At 43.5% G+C, this 18761-nt stretch overlaps 1 protein-coding gene across 15 annotated transcripts in view; it reads left to right on the forward strand.

Moving 5' to 3' along the window:
• The window catches only part of FAM227B (family with sequence similarity 227 member B), a 266903-nt gene that overhangs the window by 113843 nt on the left and 134299 nt on the right, over nt 1-18761 (forward strand). For all 15 annotated transcript variants that reach the window (XR_008892487.1, XM_056572242.1, XM_056572253.1 and 12 more), the window contains 2 exons: nt 7287-7331; nt 16791-16917. Coding sequence is in view for 14 of the 15 variants with exons in the window: in XM_056572242.1 (XP_056428217.1) it covers nt 7287-7331; nt 16791-16917 (172 nt within the window). In the remaining variant the exon portion in view is untranslated. The remainder of the gene's footprint in view (nt 1-7286; nt 7332-16790; nt 16918-18761) is intronic.

An 18761-nucleotide genomic window follows, 5' to 3' on the forward strand; every position in this document is an offset into this window, starting at 1 on the left:
TTCTCTGGGGCTTGAGGAAGAAGGGAGGGGCGTTTCACAGCTCTTTCCAGAAGGTGGGTGGTTATTTTGGCTCGTACTGTGCAAGGTTAAAAACCATATAGAAAAAACGGACAGAACCGCAATGACATAAAGTTCTCATAGAGTCCTATGTTAAAATAACCGTATACAGTTAAAATGCTGTTTTTGAACAGGACCAAAAACCGTGGTAGACCACGTTTTTTTTTTCAGAAAAAAAAAAGTTAAAAACCGTATGGTTTGAAAACCGGATACAACCGTATGAATTATGGCAAATACAGTTTTTAATGGAAAGTCTATGGCCACGATTTTCTGTACGGTTGCATAGGTTTTTTTGAAAATAACCTTATCCAAAAACTGTATAGAAAATCGTGGTGTGAACCCACCCTTAGCAACCCCATGTTTTCACTGGGTCGCCCATGTATATACTACATCTTCCTGATAGTCCCGAATATCTCTGTTAAACTTTTCTTTCTTATATTCCATGATATTGGACTCCAGCTTCTCCAAGTTGGTTTAAATTTTTTTCTTGCAACACCTAAAGGTCTGTAACAACCGAGTAAGTCTCAATTTTGGTTGTAATCTCTTTTTGTAAAGATGAGAGCTCAAGTTCCTCTTCCTCTATGATATAACTTATCAGCTCCAAAAAACATCTATTTAATGCCGAATCCCACTTGTTTTCAAAAGCAGGTGAGTAAACTCTGGTAGGTCTTTTTTTTTTAATTCGCAAACCTCTTGGGATCATGGTTTTTCTCCTTTATATGTTGTCAAGGTAGTGAAGTCCCACCATGTTTTAAGTTCTTTTGTCTGTGTTAATTCAAATTTCCGCATAAAGCAAATTAAATCTTGCGGAGCTGCAGGATTCGTACCTTCTATGTTGGACCCAAAAACCGAGCGTGCTTTATCAGCTCTGTTTCTCTCCAATGTTTTATCTCGCTGTCCAACAGGTGATCCCGTGGCATCCATGTTCTCTGTAAACCTGCTATCCATATGGAATCTTGGCCTCTGTTACCCATGGAGATGATATTGTTTTATATATGAAGAACGATTTACTATGCAATATTTATTCCTTTATTTTTAGTGGTTTGTTGTTCCCCCTGTTTGTGTTTGTCATGAATGAAAGTCAGACCACATTGTAATAGCCTGTAATCCAGAATGTGAATGTGAATGTGGAGGTAACTCCATCATGTGTTCAAGAATCCATTCCGCATTTTGTATTTTACTTGAAACTAAAATCACATGACCAATGTGTGTGTTATAAAATGTTTGAAATTTTAATGTTTCTTATGCCATGACTAAGGGCTAACGCCCGAAACGCGTAGGCTGTTGTCCTGTATCCTGCATCCAGATTTTATGCCTTAAAGGGGTACTCCGGTGAAAACCTTTTTTCTTTTAAATCAACTGGTGGCAGAGAGTTAAACATATTTGTAAATTACTTCTATTAAAAAATCTTAATCCTTCCAGTACTTAGCTGCTGAATGCTACAGAGGAAATTGTTTCTTTTTGGAACACTGATGACATCACGAGCACAGTGCTCTCTGCTGACATCTCTGTCCATTTTAGCAGCCATGCATAGCAGATATATGCTAAGGGCAGCATGGTGTCTCAGTGGTTAGCACTGCTGCCTTGCAGTGCTGGGGATTGGGTTCAAATCCCACTAAGGACAACAATAAATAAAGCATTATTATTATTATTATAACGTCAGCAGAGAGAACTGTGCTCGTGATTTCATCAGAGAGCATTCCAAAAAGAAAAGAATTTCCTCTGTAGTATTCAGCAGCTAATAACTACAGGAAGGATTAAGAATTTTTAATAGAAATAATTTACAAATATGTTTAACTTTCTGCCACCAGTTGATTTAAAAGAAAAAAGGTGTTCACCGGAGTACCCCTTTAATAAACCTAATAGCATCGGACACAGTGTGCTGGACTTTCCTGTTTGTATCAGTTACTGGGCGGGTGTGCTAACCGCCAGTCCGGGAACAGGTGTGACTGCTGGAGATTTGGAGCTGTCTGCACCTATCCTCTACAGTGGCCAACACTAGTACGAGCGCCCATGCCGCTCGTAATAGGAGTCTGACCCCCCCCCCCAGACAATTTTACTGGAGCCCTCTCACGGTGAACCTGTCTGGAGACCCCCAGAGGGATATCAGCCACAGATTCCTGAGTTTGTTGGCGAGTTTGTGCTGCATATGGGCCTTGTTAAAAAAAAACAGTGTCAGGCAGTACTGGAACGGGGATGTCCTCTACCAGACCCCGCTTTACAGTATGGCCATGGCACAGAGGCAGTTTGAGGACATTCGGAAATGCCTGCATTACGCTGATAATGCGGCATGTCCCCCTGAGGTGATCCTGCCAATGGCCGGCTTTACAAAGTAAGGCCAGTCATAGATCACTTTGGGGACAAATTTTGGGAGGCCTACTTACCCCTCAGGGAGCTCTCGGTAGATGAGTCTCTTATCAGTTTTAAGGGGAGACTCCTCTTCCACCAGTACATTCCCTCAAAATGGGTGCGGTATAGCGTGAAGCTCTACAATCTATGCGAGAGTACCTCCGGGTACACTTGTAAGTTTGAAGTATGTGATGGACGAGATTCTTGTATTGAGCCCCCAGAATGTCCCCCTACTCTGGGTGTTAGCAAGAAACTCATTTGGGACCTTGTGCACCCATTGCTGGTGAAGGTTTACCATGTGTACAACTTTTATACCAGCATCCCTCTGTTCACATCCCTTGCCGCCAGATCCACGTCCGATTGTGGGACCATATAGAAGAACCAGAGTGGCCTCCCTATAAATTTGATCCAGACACCTATGCCCAAGGGTGAGTCCCATGCCCTTACCCATGAAAACCTGTTGCTGGTCAGGTATAAGAGGGATGTCCTTATGCTGACCAAAATTCATGGTAACGGCAGCTCACCTGTCCTTGAGCGAGGTACCACAACAACGGTCCTCCAGCCTGATTGTATTCTGGACTACAATCAGTATATGGGGGGAGTTGATCTCTCTGATAATGTCCTCAAGCCATACATGGCCATGCGGAAAACCCGGGTATGGTACAAAAAAGTTGCGGTCTACTTTCATGGGTAAGGGCATGGTACAGGTTGCCATGTACAACTCCTTTGTACTGTCCCAGTACGCTGGCAATACAGGAACATTCCTCCAGTTCCAAGAAGAAGTCGTAAGGGCCCTGATGTTTGGTGACCGGGAAAGAGCAGGCTGGAGTTCCCAAGGAACTGGTAATATTGGGACAAGAAAAAATGCAGTGTGTGTCACAAGAGGGGGATACGGAAGGACACCACCACTCAATGTGACACTTGCCCCGATCAACCGGGCCTCTGCATTATAAACTGCTTCAGGGAGTATCACACTTCCATGGAGTATTACATTTTCCCTTTTCATTTTAATTTCCCATAATTTTACCCCAATGTACCAAGTCCAGAGTACATTCCAAATTTTAACCCCATAAACCACTAAATTGCCCCAATTTTTTAAATAAAAAATAAATAAATAAAAACCTGATAAGGCCTCTGGGGGCAGTTTTTTTCACAAAATGGGTCATGGGTCACTGAGTCACTGTCATAGGGGACTTTTTCATGTTGCCTCAAATGCGCAGCGCTCTCTCTCCACATGAGCGGAGTGCACATTTGAGGCAACAGGTTAGGGATGGCCACACACATTACATTCCCAGAATGTTGATTCAGAGCATAGGGTTTGGGGTGGGCATATTTTTTAGTTTTGGCTATGCTCTGGGTCATCATTCTGGGAACATAACCTATTTTGTCATTTTATGGCCCACTGTACCCCACTTTATTAACTCAGTGTTCCTTGAGGGGGGGTCACGCTGTTCTGCCTCCATAGAAGCTCAGTAAATGCTCAAGGCCCCTGACTGCGCTCCTGCTCTTCCCAGACCTAATGTGCACCCACAGAGCAGTTTACGTGAATATATGAGATATGTCCTTACTCCAAAGAAATGTAGTTACACATTTATGGTGACATTGTCTCCTATTAGCACTTTTGAAAATGAAAAATTAGGGGTAACCCCAGCATTTTAGTGTAAAAAAAAAAAAAAAATTCCTTTTCACATCCCACTTAATGAACATTTATCAAACATCTGTGGGGTGTTAAGGCTCACTGTACCCCTTGTTACATTCCTTGAGGGGTCTAGTTTCCAAAATAGTATGCTATGTGTTGTGTTTTTTTTTTTTTCCCCTGTTCTGGCACCATAGGGGATTCCTAAATGCGACATGTCCCCCCCCAACCCCCCCCCCCCCCATTTCAGCAAAATTTGCAAAAGTGACTCCTCTTCTGAGCATTGTAGTGCGCCCGCAGTAAACTTGACGTCCACACATGGGATATTTCCATACTCAGAAGAGATTGGGTTACAAATATTACGGGGCATTTTCTTCTATTACCCCTTGTAAAAATGTAAAATTTGGGGGGAAACCGACATTTTAGTGAATTTTTTTTTTATTTACACATCCAACTTTAATGAAAAGTAGTCATACACCTGTGAGGTGTTAAGGCTCACTGTACCCCTTGTTACATTCCTTGAGGGGTGTAGTTTACAAAATAGTATGCCATGTGTTTTTTTTTTTGCTTTCCTGGCACCATAGGGGCTTCCTAAATGGGAAATGCCCCCCTCCCCCCCCCCCCCAAAAAATATTTTAGCAAAATTTGCTTTCCGAAAGCCAAATGTGACTCCTCTTCTGAGCATTGTAGTGCGCACGCAGTGCACTTGACGTCCACACATGGGGTATTTCCATACTCAGATGAGATGGGGTTACAAATTTTGGGGGGCATTTTCTCCTATTACCCCTTGTAAAAATGTAAAATTTTGAGGAAAACCGGCATCTTAGTGAAAATGTTTTTTTTTTAATCATTTACACCAACATCAAACATCATTACATCCAACTTTAATGAAAAGTAGTCAAACACCTGTGGGATGTTAAGGCTCACTGTACACCTTGTTACATTCCTTGCGGGGTGTAGTTTTCAAAATAGTATGCCATGTGGGTTTTATTTTTGCTGTCCTGTCACCATAGAGGCTACCTAAATGTGACATGTCCCCCCCAAAAACCATTTCAGAAAAACTCACTCTCCAAAATTCCATTGTCGCTCCTTGCCTTCTGAGCCCTCTACTGCGTCCGCCGAACACTTTATATACACATATGAGGTATTTCCTTACTCGAGAAATTGTGTTACAAATTTTTTGGGGGGGGGTTGGTGGGGGGGAATTTCTCTCCTTTTACCCCTTGTAATAATTCAAAAACTTGGTCTGCTCAGGGGCGGACTGACCGGCCGGTCTGATCGGACATCATCCAAGGGCCCGGCCGGGTTAAGGGCCCCCCGCTGCCGCTACTGAGGATCCGGGACACTCGTCCCAGATCCCAGCAGACAGCGCTGCCTTCTCCGGTATGTGCTGAGCTCGCATCATATCTGCACAGTCCCGGCTGCTATCAGCCAAGGCCCGAGGCTAAAGCCGGACATCGCCGTTCAGGCAGGTGTCCGGCATCAACTCTTTAGACGCGGCGATCAAAGTTGATCGCCGTGTCTAAAGTGAAAGTGAAAGCTTTCCGGCAGCTCAGTCAGGCTGTCTGGGACCACTGCGGTTTCCCGATCAGCTAAGACACACGAGGTGGGTCCCTTACCTGCCTCCTCGGCGTCCGATCGCTGATTCAGGCAGGAGCAGTCAAGCGGCAATAACACTGATCAATGCTATGCTCTGGCATAGCATTGGTCAGTGCCTGCAATCAGTATAATGCATGTCATAGCCTCCTATGGTAGCTATAAAATTGCAACAAAAAAAAAAGGGGGGGAAAAAAAGTTCATAAAGAGGATTTAACCCCACCCCTAGTAAAAGTTTGAATCACCCCCCCCTTTCCCATTTTATAAAAAAAAAAAAAAACTGTGTAACTAAAAATAAACATGTGGTATCGCCGCTAGCGTAAATGTCCGAACAATATATCATTAAGTAAACCGCACGGTGAATGGCGTACGCGCAAAAAAAAATTCCAAAGTCCAAAATAGCCTATTTTAGGTAACTTTTTTGTACCATAAAAATTTTTATAAAAAGCAATCAAAAAGTCTGATCAAAACATAAATGGTACCGATAAAAACTTCCGATCACGACGCAACAAAATTAACCCTCATACTGTCCTGTACGCAGAAAAATTAAAAAGTTATAGGGGGCAGAAGATGACCATTTTAAACATATTAATTTTCGTTCATGTAGTTATGATTTTTTCCGGAAGTAAGACAAAATCAAACTTATATAAGTAGGGTATCATTTTAATTGTATGGACCTACAGAATAAAGATAACGTATCATTTATACCGAAAAATTTACGGTGTAGAAACGGAAGCCCCCAAAAGGTACAAAATGGCATTTTTTTCTTCACTTGTGTCGCACAATGATTTTTTATTTTTTTTGTTTCGCAGTAGATTTTTGGGTAAAATGACTGATTTCATTACAGAGTAGAATTGGTAGCTTAAAAAATAAGCCATCATATGGATTTTTCGGTGCAAAATTGAAAGTGTTATGATTTTTAAAAGGTAAGGAGGAAAAAATTTAAGTGCAAGAACGGAAAAACGCTATGTCCTTAAGGGGTTAAACAGGAAATACCAGTTCACAAAAAGCTAGCCACAGTCTTATGGTAATCTCACAACATAGCCATTTAGCCCCAAGACAAGCGCAGATCCTTCCTAAGTAATGGACATTACTGTCTGCCAGGTACGTACTAAAATCACCTTAACCCCTTTAAGGTAACTGTTGTTAAAGGGGTTGTGCGCTGCCCTGCAGTTCGGAGCTCCCCTCACAGCGTCCGAAAGTTCATTACTCTGAACGCTGTGTGCAGGCTTCCGTGTTCGCAGCCGCCGGGTGTGACGTCACGCCCGGCCCCTTCGTAACGTCTCGCCCGCCCCCTCATGACGTCTCGCCCGCCCCCTCAACGAAAGTCTATGGGAAGGGGGCGCAACCGAGTGACGTCACGAGGGGGCGGGCGTGACGTCACACCCGGCGGCTGCGAACACGGAAGCCCGCACACAGCGTTCGGAGTAATGAACTTCCGGACGCTGTGAGCGGAGCTCCGAACTGCAGGGCAGCGCACAACCCCTTTAAAGTGATTCCATAAGCATTCAGTAAGAAGGTTAAAACCAAATCTGTACTACAGTTGTTTAGTAAGTTTTTTGAACCTTTCTTTCATAAAGAAAATCGCATAAGTACTCTTAGTAAATTGTTTATAATAATTTGTGTTATTGTAATCTCTTCTTTTTAGACATTTACCAGAATACATTATGAAGAAAGGGTGAACTGTGTTGAGGTAATAATAGTAAACTATTTATCTGTCGGGGCTGTCCCTTTTTCCCCTTCCTGTTCTCTATTTATATTGAACCCCTGGCTGCATCTGTCGGTGCCTGTTCCTATGACAGTGGCGTGATGATTCATGATAGAAAATTTTAAATCGCCCTCTATGTGGACAATGTTCTGCTAACTATTACTCAACCTCTGATCTCCCTTCTGTCTCTTTACACCCTGATATCGAAGTATGGATAACTGTCCGGATACCAAATTGTTACCTCTAAAACCCATGCCCTTCCTATTAATATTCCTTCCCCTATCCTGTCTTTTTTGCAACAAACCTTCCCCTACACATGGTGCACTGGCTATCTTACCTACCTTGTTATCAACCTCTCTACTACCTATGCCTCTCTGTACTGCTACAACTTCCCCTGCTCATAGCGGAAGTACACTCTGCTATCTAAATGGTCCTCTCCCCCACTTGCCCTTTTAGGGTGGATTAATGCCATTAAAATGTCCATTCTTCTAAATTTTTTATATCTCTTTTAGACTCTTCCTGTTGAGCTTTCTGTCATCACTTTGCACTACATTCAGCCTCTCCCTCATTGGTAGCCCCAATTGCCTTCACTAGGGCGATCTGGCGTAGGTGTAGCTCTCAGTACTCTCTTGCCACTTCCGCCTCTGTATTATCCTCCTTACTTTTCACACCTGACCTTCCAGATGGTATGACGTCTTCTATGTCCGGCCCTTGACCTCGCGCATGACTTTTCCAGTTCCATGATTTAGTTCACCCCGTTACTAGGGCATTTTACTCCCTTATCTTCTCCACATGACTGGTTCGGTTTCTCTAACCACCTTTTCTGTTCTTACCTACAGATTCGTGACCTATTCTGGACTCGCTTTTGTTCCCAGTTCTCTCCTGCACTTTCCGCCTTTGAATCTCACTGTCTCCATGGCACGTTGGGACTGTCCTTTCATTAAAGACTACTGGATAATGGGGGGGGGGGGGGGGGGGTCGGTGCTGGATGCTTGTTCACCAGCTGACAGCTGTGAATGCCTTATCCCTCTCCACTGGAAGCGTACCTCCCTCATCCCTTGATTACCTTTCTAAGCTGTAGGATATGTGCACCATGGAATGTATGACTGCTAGACTGAACAATTCTGTGGATCGTTTTCATGAAGTCTGGCCCCTGTAGGATACTTTCTGGGATAGTAGAGGTAGCTGATGCCTCTGCCTCCTTCTCTTTACTCTCTTTCTCCTTTGTGCTTTGGATCAGGGAAAGTTAACCTTTTTCTCTTTAACCCCTGCCTTTTTCTCTTTCTGTTTTTCTTTACCTCTCTTTATGTTATGGGACCTGCCTTTATTGGTTGGATCTTCTGCTCCCTATTATCTTCGTGTTTTTTTTTGTCTAGCTTTACTACCCCCTGTTTTGGCGGTTCCCTACGGACTGTTTCTCATGGAAGGGCTCTTTTACCTGCTTACAATTAATTTTTTGTTTGCACTGCCTGCATTACTGATGTGATAATGTAAGTTGTCCTTCCTCATCAGCCATTTGTTACTTCTGTGCATGCGGTACCCAGCGGCACCATCTATTGTTGCTTCTGATGTACATTGCCTATTGTTATTATTTCATTTTGTTAAATTAATAAAAAGACAATTTATTAAAAAAATGAACTGTAATCTATTGGTTAACATATTTGTAATCTAATATTACTACAGTTGGGGTTTGGTTGAACTTTCGTTTTTAGATGATTATTATTAGGATATCTGAAGGATATTGAAATGTATATATTTCTAATTGGGCATAATGCTAGAGCCATTTACTGTCAATGTGGTACAGTGCTTACATGGATCCTATTACTTCTGCAATGCATCCTGGAAGTTAAGGACCAAAGATGTATGCGTACGTCCATGGAAATTTCGGTCCCTGCCGCGCGCTGGGCAGGGACCAGACCGGGGTGACTGCTGATATCGATCAGCCGTCACCCCGCGCAAATGCCCAGGGGGGTCATCAGACCCCCCCTATCGACGCAAATCGCAAGTGAAATCACAGTTGCAATTTGCGCGATTACGGGTCTATGGTGACCCGGTGACCCGGAATATAAGGGGGATCGCGGTTGTCCAAGACACCCACGATCCCCCTGAAGGGATAGGAGTGAGGTGGCACCCCTCCTATCCCTGCTATTGGTGGTCTAGACGCGACCACCAATAGCAGATCGGGGGCGGGGGGGTGAACTTTCGTTTTCTCCGTCCTGCCCACCCACAATAGTCCACTTACCCTGCAGGCGACGTCGGCGATCGGTGGGCGGCGATGTCGTGCGGCTGGATCGAACGGAAGCCGGTAAGTTGCCTAGCAACATCTGGAGGGCTACAGTCCGAGACCACTATACAGTGGTCTCTATACTGTAGCACTCCAGATGTTGCAAAACTACAACTCCCAGCATGCCCAGACAGCTGTTTGGGCAAGCTGGGATTTGTAGTTTTGCAACAGCTGGAGGGCTACAGTTTGAGACTATATGGTAGTCTCTGAACTATAGCCCTCCAGAGCTTGCAAAACTACAACTCCTAGCATGCCCACACAACTGTTTGCTGTCAGGGCATGCTGGGGTTTGTAGTTGTGCAACATCTGGAGGGCCACAGTTTGCAGTGGTCTCTATACTGTAGCTCTCCAGATGTTGCAAAACTGCAAATCCCAGCATGCTGGGAGTTGTAGTTGCAATCCCTCAAGCTGTTGCATAACTACATCTCCCAGCATGCCCTTCGGCGATCAGTACATGTTGTAGTACGAGTTGTAGTTCTGCAACAGCTGGAGGCACCCTGGTTGGAAAATATTGAGTTAGATAACAGAACCTAACTGAAGGTTTTCCAACCAGTGTGCTTCCAGCTGTTGCAAAAGTACAACTCCCAGCATGCACAGTATGTCAGTACATGCTGGGAGTTGTAGTTTTGAAACTGCTGGAGGGTACATTCACACGGGCGGGTTTACAGTAAGTTTTCTGCTTCAAGTATGAGCTGCGGCAAATTTTTTGCCGCAGCGCAAACTCCTAGCAGGGAACTCACTGTAAATCTCCGCCAGTGCGAATATTCCCTAAAAACACTATACTACACTAACACATAATAAAGGGTAAAACACTACATATACACCCCCTTACACTGTCCCCCCAATAAAAAGGAAAAACGTATTGTATGGCAGTGTTTCCAAAACGGAGCCTCCAGCTGTTGCAAAACAACAACTCCCAGCGTTTCCGATCAGCCAATATATATCAGTAATTAAAAAAGCAATCCAGCCACTTCTCAGTGCAAATTGATATCAGCTGGTTCAGTCCCAACTGAAGGCCTACAAAAAGGTTTAATTGCTAAGATGTCATACAAGAAACATCTCATGATGGGTAAAACCCTCCCAAGGGTGAGTTGTTGGCCAGAGTCCGTGAAATTCGCTCCTTAGAGTCTCTAACAGCCTCTCTGAATAACACTGTCTCTCAGTTTCTCTTGGTGTGGGACCCATGGGACAGATTCACTGACAGTCAACCTCCCTGATTACCTTCGCTCTCGGACCCTACTCCTCCCTCTTTTTCTATTTTCCCTCTTTCTTTCTCTCTCTCTCTGACATTGTTGGGGTCTCCCCTTCCCTGGTGTTACATGTCATTGTGTTCCCCCCCTGCCCCCCCCTCTTCCTTACTCCCCTCCACTTACTTCTAGGAGGCATGATTATAATGTTAGCTGGATTGTCACTTCTAGTTTACTTACGTTTCAACTGAAGGCTTACTGTTGCTACTGATTTGTATGCCTCTTCCTTTGGGGTATGTAACCCCAACATTTTCAGTTTGTTTATATTTCCTTACTTGTTCTAAAACTAATAAAAATTATAGTTTAAAAAAACCAAAAAAAAAACAAAGAGCTGCCTAAAGATAACAATGGTGTTGGTTACAGGTGCATTTGCTTCTGAATGTTCAATTGAGTACTGTTGGGGTCATAATACAGAAGTAAAGACAATCATTTCACCACAAATTTGCCTGGACCAGGTGCTCCTCGCAAGATTTCTGATGGAGGAGTGAGAAGAATAATCAGAAGAGTTGTCCAACAGTTGTCAGAACAGTTGTTACTGTTGTCTCAAACAAAACAGTAAGAAATGCACTCATGGCCATCATGGCCTGTATGCACACTCGCCATGTAAGGCTGGGTTCACACTATGTTTTCTCCCATACGGGAGCGCATACGGCAGGGAGGAACTGAAACCTTGCGCTCCCGTATGCCTTCATATGTGCTCCCGTATTTCATTCATTTCAATGAGCCGGCCGGAGTGAAACGTTCGGTCCGGTCGGCTCATTTTTGCGCCGTATGCGCTTTTTCCCCGGACCTAAAACTGTGGTCAACCACGGTTTTAGGACCGGTTGTAAAAGTGCATACAGCGCAAAAATTTTTCACTCCGGCCGGCTCACTGAAATGAATGACATATGGGAGCGCATACGAAGGCATACGGGAGCGCGAGGTTTCAGCTCCCCACTGCCGTATGTGCTCCCGTATGGGAGAAAACATAGTGTGAACCCAGCCTTAGAATGCATTGCTGAATAAAAACATATTAAACTTGTTTAGCGTTTTCTGCACAATATTTGGAAAAGCTAATGAAACACTGTGAGAATATATACAGGATTTTTTGTGTTTAAAAAGTGGGTTAATATGTCTCCGTTTAAAATTTGCGGCTTTTGGTTTACACAAGAAATCAAGTTGTGCTGTTATACACAGATTTGTAGAAACTTTAATGCAGTGGTTAATGGATTCATTATTCGCAAATTGGGCAGTGCACTCATTGGTAAAAAATTTACTAAACAAAGTACAACAGTGCTGTGTGGGAATACGGTGCAATGCCCTGCATGTTGCACTATTGTTTATGGTTATACAGTATTACACTTGTATATAGATTTTATGCATATACAAGTGCAGCAACAATCTGCTATGCTGGGCTGCAGATTGGAATTTAGTGGTCAGTTAATAGTAAATAATTTCATGTATCCTTATTTATAACTGTAGCTGCTATAAAGTAACTAGTACATATGTAAATACCGTATTTATCGGCGTATAACACGCACTTTTTAGGCTAAAATTTTTAGCCTAAAGTCTGTGTGCGTGTTATACGCCGATACCCCCCCAGGAAAGGCAGGGGGAGAGAGGCCGTCGCTGCCCGCTTCTCTCCCCCTGCCTTTCCTGGGGTCTAGAGCGCTGCTGTCGGCCCTTTTCACCCCCTGGTTATCGGCGCCGCTGCCCGTTCTGTCCCCCTGACTATCGGTGCCGGCGCCGATAGCCAGGGAGAGAGAAGCGGCGCCGACAGCCAGGGGGAGAGAAGGGGCAGCGGCACCCATTGCCGGCGCCGCTGCCCCGTTGCCTCCCCGGTGGCATAATTACCTGAGTCCGGTCCGCGCTGCTCCGCTGCTCCAGGCCTCCGTCGTGCGTCCCCGGCGTCATTGCTATGCGCTGAACGGCGCGGCGCATGACGTCAGAGCGCCGCGCCGTGCATAGCAACGACGCTGGGGACGCACGACGGAGGCCTGGAGCAGCGCGGACCGGACTCAGGTAATTATGCCACCGGGGATGGGGGGAGGCAACGGGGCAGCGGCGCCGGCAATGGGTGCCGCTGCCCCTTCTCTCTCCCTGGCTGTCGGCGCCGCTTCTCTCTCCCTGGCTATCGGCGCCGGCACCTATAGTCAGGGGGACAGAACGGGCAGCGGCGCCGATAACCAGGGGTTAAAAAGGGCCGACAGCAGCGCTCTAGACCCCAGGAAAGGCAGGGGGAGAGAAGCGGGCAGCGACGGCCTCTCTCCCCCTGCCTTTCCTGGGGGTATATCGGGGTATACACGCGCACACACGCACCCTCATTTTTTCATGGATATTTGGGTAAAAAACTTTTTTTACCCAAATATCCGTGGTAAAATGAGGGTGCGTGTTATAGGCCGGTGCGTGGTATACCCCGATAAATACGGTAGTATGGCTCAAGTTTTGACCATATGATATTACCTTAGATTGTCACTGTCTCTCTTTTTTTTTTTTTATTACTGGCGCATCGGTCTGCTGCCACGGGTCAAAATGTGCCGATCTATTAATAGTAAGTCATGTGGAGTTTGATATTCTCAATGTTGTATTGTAGTATTCAGATTCAGTGAAAATTGGTTTATATGCACCTGCTGTATTCACAGTATTCTAACAATATGGGGGAGATTTATCAAAACCTGTCCAGAGGAAAAGTTGTCCAGTTGCCCATAGCAACTAATTAGATCGCTTCTTTCATTTTTGAAAAGGACAGTAAAAAATAAAAGAAGCAAACTGGTTGCTATGGCAACTCAGCAACTTTTCCTCAGGACAGGTTTTGATAAATCTCCTCCTATATGTGTACTTAAGTGTCTGTACACTTGTCAGATGAAAGCAAAATTGAACTGTTTGGCTGCCATAATACACACCATGCTTGGAGGAGAAATGATACTGCATATCACCCTAAAAACACCTTACCAATAGTGAGGTTTGGAGGTGGGAACATCATGGTGTGGGGTTGCTTTTCAGCAAATGGTACTGGCAAACCTCACACAATCGAAGGAAGGATAAATGGGCAAAATTTCAGAGACATTCTTGACAAACATCTTCTGTCCTCTACCAGTATGATGAAGATGAAATGAGGGTGAACAGTGAGCAAGACAATGATCCCAAACACACAGACAAGAGAAGTCTCAAATCGTGTAAAAATAAAAAAGGTAATAAAGCTGCTAGAATGGCCCAGCCAGTCACCTGACAATCTATGGAAGTAACTGAAGATCAGGGTTTATAGAAAAGGGCCCATGTTTGTGTGGAAGAATGGGCCAAAATTGCACAAAGGCAATGCATGCCACTAGTTTCTCCACACCGGAGGCATCTTAAAGCTCTCATTACCAACAAAGGCTTTTGTACAAAGTATTAAATAAATATCAGTAAACATGTTCAATACTTTTTCCCTGTGCCATTTAACGTTATTACACATAAATAAATGTTTTGAGGTTATGAACTGAGTTGTTACCAACATCTGGAGAAATATCATGTCAATAGCACCTTTATAAATATATTTAGTAAGAAAAATGGTGACGTGTTCAATACTTATTTTACCCGCTGTATATGAATTTATTTTTTTAAATTTATATTTTCATGGATGAAGAAGTCATTATGGAAATCATCATTTTAGTTTACAGCAAAAACTGACATAAAATGCTTTGCAATGTGGATCGTTGTAATAATATAGCTTACCAATTTTTTTTCCAATTCAAAAAGAGTTTTATTAACCCCTTAACAACGCAGGACGTATATTTACGTCCTGCGCCGACTCCCGCGATATGAAGCAGGATCGCGCCGCGATCCCGCATCATATCGCGTCGGTCCCGACGCTCATCAACGGCCGGGACCCGCGGCTAATACCACACATCGCCGATCGCGGCGATGTGCGGTATTAACCCTTTAGAAGCGGCGGTCAAAGCTGAACGCCGCTTCTAAAGTGAAAGTGACCCGGCTGCTCAGTCGGGCTGTTCGGGACCACCGCGGTGAAATCGCGGCGTCCCGAACAGCTTGCAGGACACCGGGAGGGCCCTTACCTGCCTCCTCGGTGTCCGATCGGCGAATGACTGCTCCGTGCCTGAGATCCAGGCAGGAGCAGTCAAGCGCCGATAACACTGATCACAGGCGTGTTAATACACGCCTGTGATCTGTGTAAAAGATCAGTGTGTGCAGTGTTATAGGTCCCTATGGGACCTATAATACTGCAAAAAAAAAGTTAAAAAAAGTGTTAATAAAGGTAATTTAACCCCTTCCCTAATAAAAGTTTGAATCACCCCCCTTTTCCCATAAAAAAATAAAAGTGTAAAAAAATAAATAAACATGTGGTATCAAAGCGCATTTTTGGTCACTTTTTATACGATTAAAAAGTGAATAAAAAGTGATCAAAAAGTCAGATCAAAACAAAAATCATACCGATAAAAACTTCAGATCACGGCGCAAAAAATGAGTCCTCATACCGCCCTGTACATGGAAAAATAAAAAAGTTATAGGGGTCAAAAGATGACATTTTTAAACGTATACATTTTCCTGCATGTAGTTATGATTTTTTCCAGAAGTACGACAATATCAAACCTATATAAGTAGGGTATCTTTTTAACCGTATGGACCTACAGAATAATGATAAGGTGTAATTTTTACCGAAATATGCACTGCGTAGAAACGGAAGCCCCCAAAAGTTACAAAATGGCGTTTTTTCTTCGATTTTGTCGCACAATGATTTTTTTTTTTCGTTTCGCCGTGCATTTTTGGGTAAAATGACTAATGTCACTGCAAAGTAGAATTGGCGATGCAAAAAATAAGCCATAATATGGATTTTTAGGTGGAAAATTGAAAGGGTTATGATTTTTAAAAGGTAAGGAGGAAAAAACGAAAGTGCAAAAACTGAAAACCCTGAGTCCTTAAGGGGTTAAACAAAAACATAAGGACAAATTTCAGTTACAAAAAGTGAACAAATGGGCCTGGTGGACCTGAGAAACACAATGCACACAGAAATAAGCAAGATAAAACCGTCAAGTCAAAAATAGGGAACCAACTAAATCATGGCATCTAAGGCATAAGAGCCATAAATATTAGAAAGGGATGGTAACTACTATGAGGGAGTTAGAAGCTGGGAGGAGAATGCCATCTGGCTGTGTAGACCATAGGCACAAAGAAGGCTGAGAGATGCACCGACAAGACAAAACACAACACAGAACAAAGACGCACACGGACAAAAGCCAAGAAGTGAAGAATAGAACAAGAGGAGAATGCACTGAATGAGAAGAACAAGAATCAGGGGAGCGTAAAGTGCAGAAGATAAGGAAAAGGACACAGGAGGCAAATATTTATCCAGGAGGCAACTGTTTATCCAGTTCTCTCTCCCATGGATGACTATAAGAGGAAAGGAATAAGTGTTTTATCGCAGGTGGGTCCGACTGCTGGGTGCCCCCCCCCCCCCGCGATCTCCCAAATAGGCCCCAACACTGCCTCTCTGTGTGAGCAGCTAATGTGCATATCGTCGACCTCTGTGAGGTTGAAGGTATGCCACGTCCATGCCCCCTCCCCATACAGCTCTATGGGAGAGGCGGGGAGGAACAAACGCTCCCTCCTTGCCTCTCCCATAGAACTACATGGAGGAGGCGTGTTGACTGCGGCGTCATGCTGTGACTGGCATGCCTCCTGTACAGGAGAGCTGCGGCAGAGCCAGGGCCCTGTGCAGGAGATCGTCGGGGGTCCCAGTGGTTGGACCCCCTGTGATCAGACACTTATCCCCTAGGGGATAAGTTGTTAAGGCTGCATATTTTCATTAAGCTGTGTAAAAATTTCTGATGGCAGCCCTGATTTTAAAATGTGTGCCTTTGTACTATATATTTAAAATGTTTTCTTAAATTTCAAAAATATTTGCAGATTTTGGTAACCTAAACTGTTTTCTGGCAGATGTATCCAGACTACTTGTCGCAAGCCATATTCACAGCATTTTACAGAGCCTTCCCACAGTCTCATGCACAATTTAATGGAGAGATTAAAACTGAAATAGTAGACCGTATTTTCCAGTGGTTCTCTGGTAAGTACAAGTCAGTTTCATGCAGACTCCATTTTATAATGTTTTGTACAATGTGGTTTCATTTAGTAGAGAGCATCTAATTGGATACGGAACTGTAGCCAAAGTGTTCTATCTCCTGCTGCAATCATACTTTAAAGCCTTATTTCAGAAAATCATATAGTAAGATGTGTATTATGGCCAGTATATCTTAAACTATGATTGTTTTATTGCCAATTTGCAATACCACAGTACAAGTAAAGGGAAGAATGCATAGTAAAGCCCCTGTTGGTGTTGTTTCTAAACAAATTGCCAAAACATCATGTTAATGTTCACAATTAAATGTATAAAAGACTTTGACAGACTAGCATTTAGAAAGCATTTGTTGAATTTTTTTTCTTAAATGGGTTGTCTTAAAAGGGCATCTTATACACAGGACCCACCACTGTGAATCAGAATAAAGAGCTGCATTGTATGGGCAGCTCCCCTTCAGGTTGACTTGTGCCATGTTTAAATTACATCCACACATTGATTATTATAGTAATAGTGCTACCTATAGTGTCCTCTAAAAAATTCAAAGCAATGCATAATGCTCCATCAGATTAATAGTGCCAATTAGGGATAGTCCACATTTTCTTACCTTTTTGGTTTTACATAAAAACTCTATTTTGTCAAGTGTATATATACTTAATGTTGAGCTACATGTCTTGAGGACCAATATTCTCTACTAGGGCAGTGATCGTAAAGTATACTTTCCTTGTGGACATAGAAACATAGAAGATTATATACAGAAAAAGACCATGTGGTATATCTAATCTGCCTTATTTATATATATATATATATATATATATATATATTTTTTTTTTTATATTTATCCAAGGCAGGTTTAAATTAACCTACTGTGGATTTACCAACCACATTTCCTGGAAGTTTGTTCCAATCATCTACTACTCTTTCAGTAAAATAATAATTTCTCACGATGTTCCCCCAACTAACCTCAGATTGTTCCCCCCTTGTTATACTGTTGGCTTCTTAAAAACTCTTTCTTCCTGAAGCTTATTAAAATCTTTAATATATTTAACCCCTTAAGGACATTGGATGTAAATGTGCGTCCTGGGGCCCTGGTACTTATTGCAAATGAGCGCTGCATTTTGTTTATGCATGGCAGATCCCAGTTTCCGGGGACCCACCAGTAATGGTGGACATCCGCGATCTTGCTGATTTCTGCCATTAACCCCTTAGATGCCATGATCAATACTGATCACTGCACTAAAGCAGTTGCGGTATCTGTTGAGACTCATCGAAGCACTGACAGCGAGATTTCTGGGGTCCGATGAGTTAAGATGGTCGCTGGAGCTCTATTCACCAGCTCCCAGCTGGCAATGGCGATCATCTCCTATGGTTTGGGAAAAAAACAAAGATTAAAAAAAGTTTTAATGAATGGAAATAAGTGTGTCATTACAACGCACAATTGGTCACAGAAAAAAACAAGCCCTCATATGGGTCTGTGGATGGAAAAATAAAAAAAGTTATGGATTTTAGAAGGAGAGGAACAGGTGCCAGAAAGCTAATCTGATTTGTAAATTTGTCCTACTAACAAATCTTAATCCTTACAGTACTTATCAGCTGCTGTATACTCCACAGGAAGTTGTGTAGTTATTTTCTGTCTGACCACAGTGGTCTCTGCTGACACCTCTGTCCATGTCAGGAACTGTCCAGAGGACAAGCAGATCCCTATAGCAAACCTATCCTGCTCTGGACATTTCCTGACATGGACAGAGGGGGCAGCAGAGAGCACTGTGGTCAGACTGGAAAGAACTAAACAACTTGCTGTGGAGCATACTGCAGCTGAAAAGTACTGGAAGGAT

This window comes from Hyla sarda, chromosome 4, assembly GCF_029499605.1.
Source record: "Hyla sarda isolate aHylSar1 chromosome 4, aHylSar1.hap1, whole genome shotgun sequence".
Classification (NCBI taxonomy): Eukaryota; Metazoa; Chordata; class Amphibia; order Anura; family Hylidae; genus Hyla; species Hyla sarda.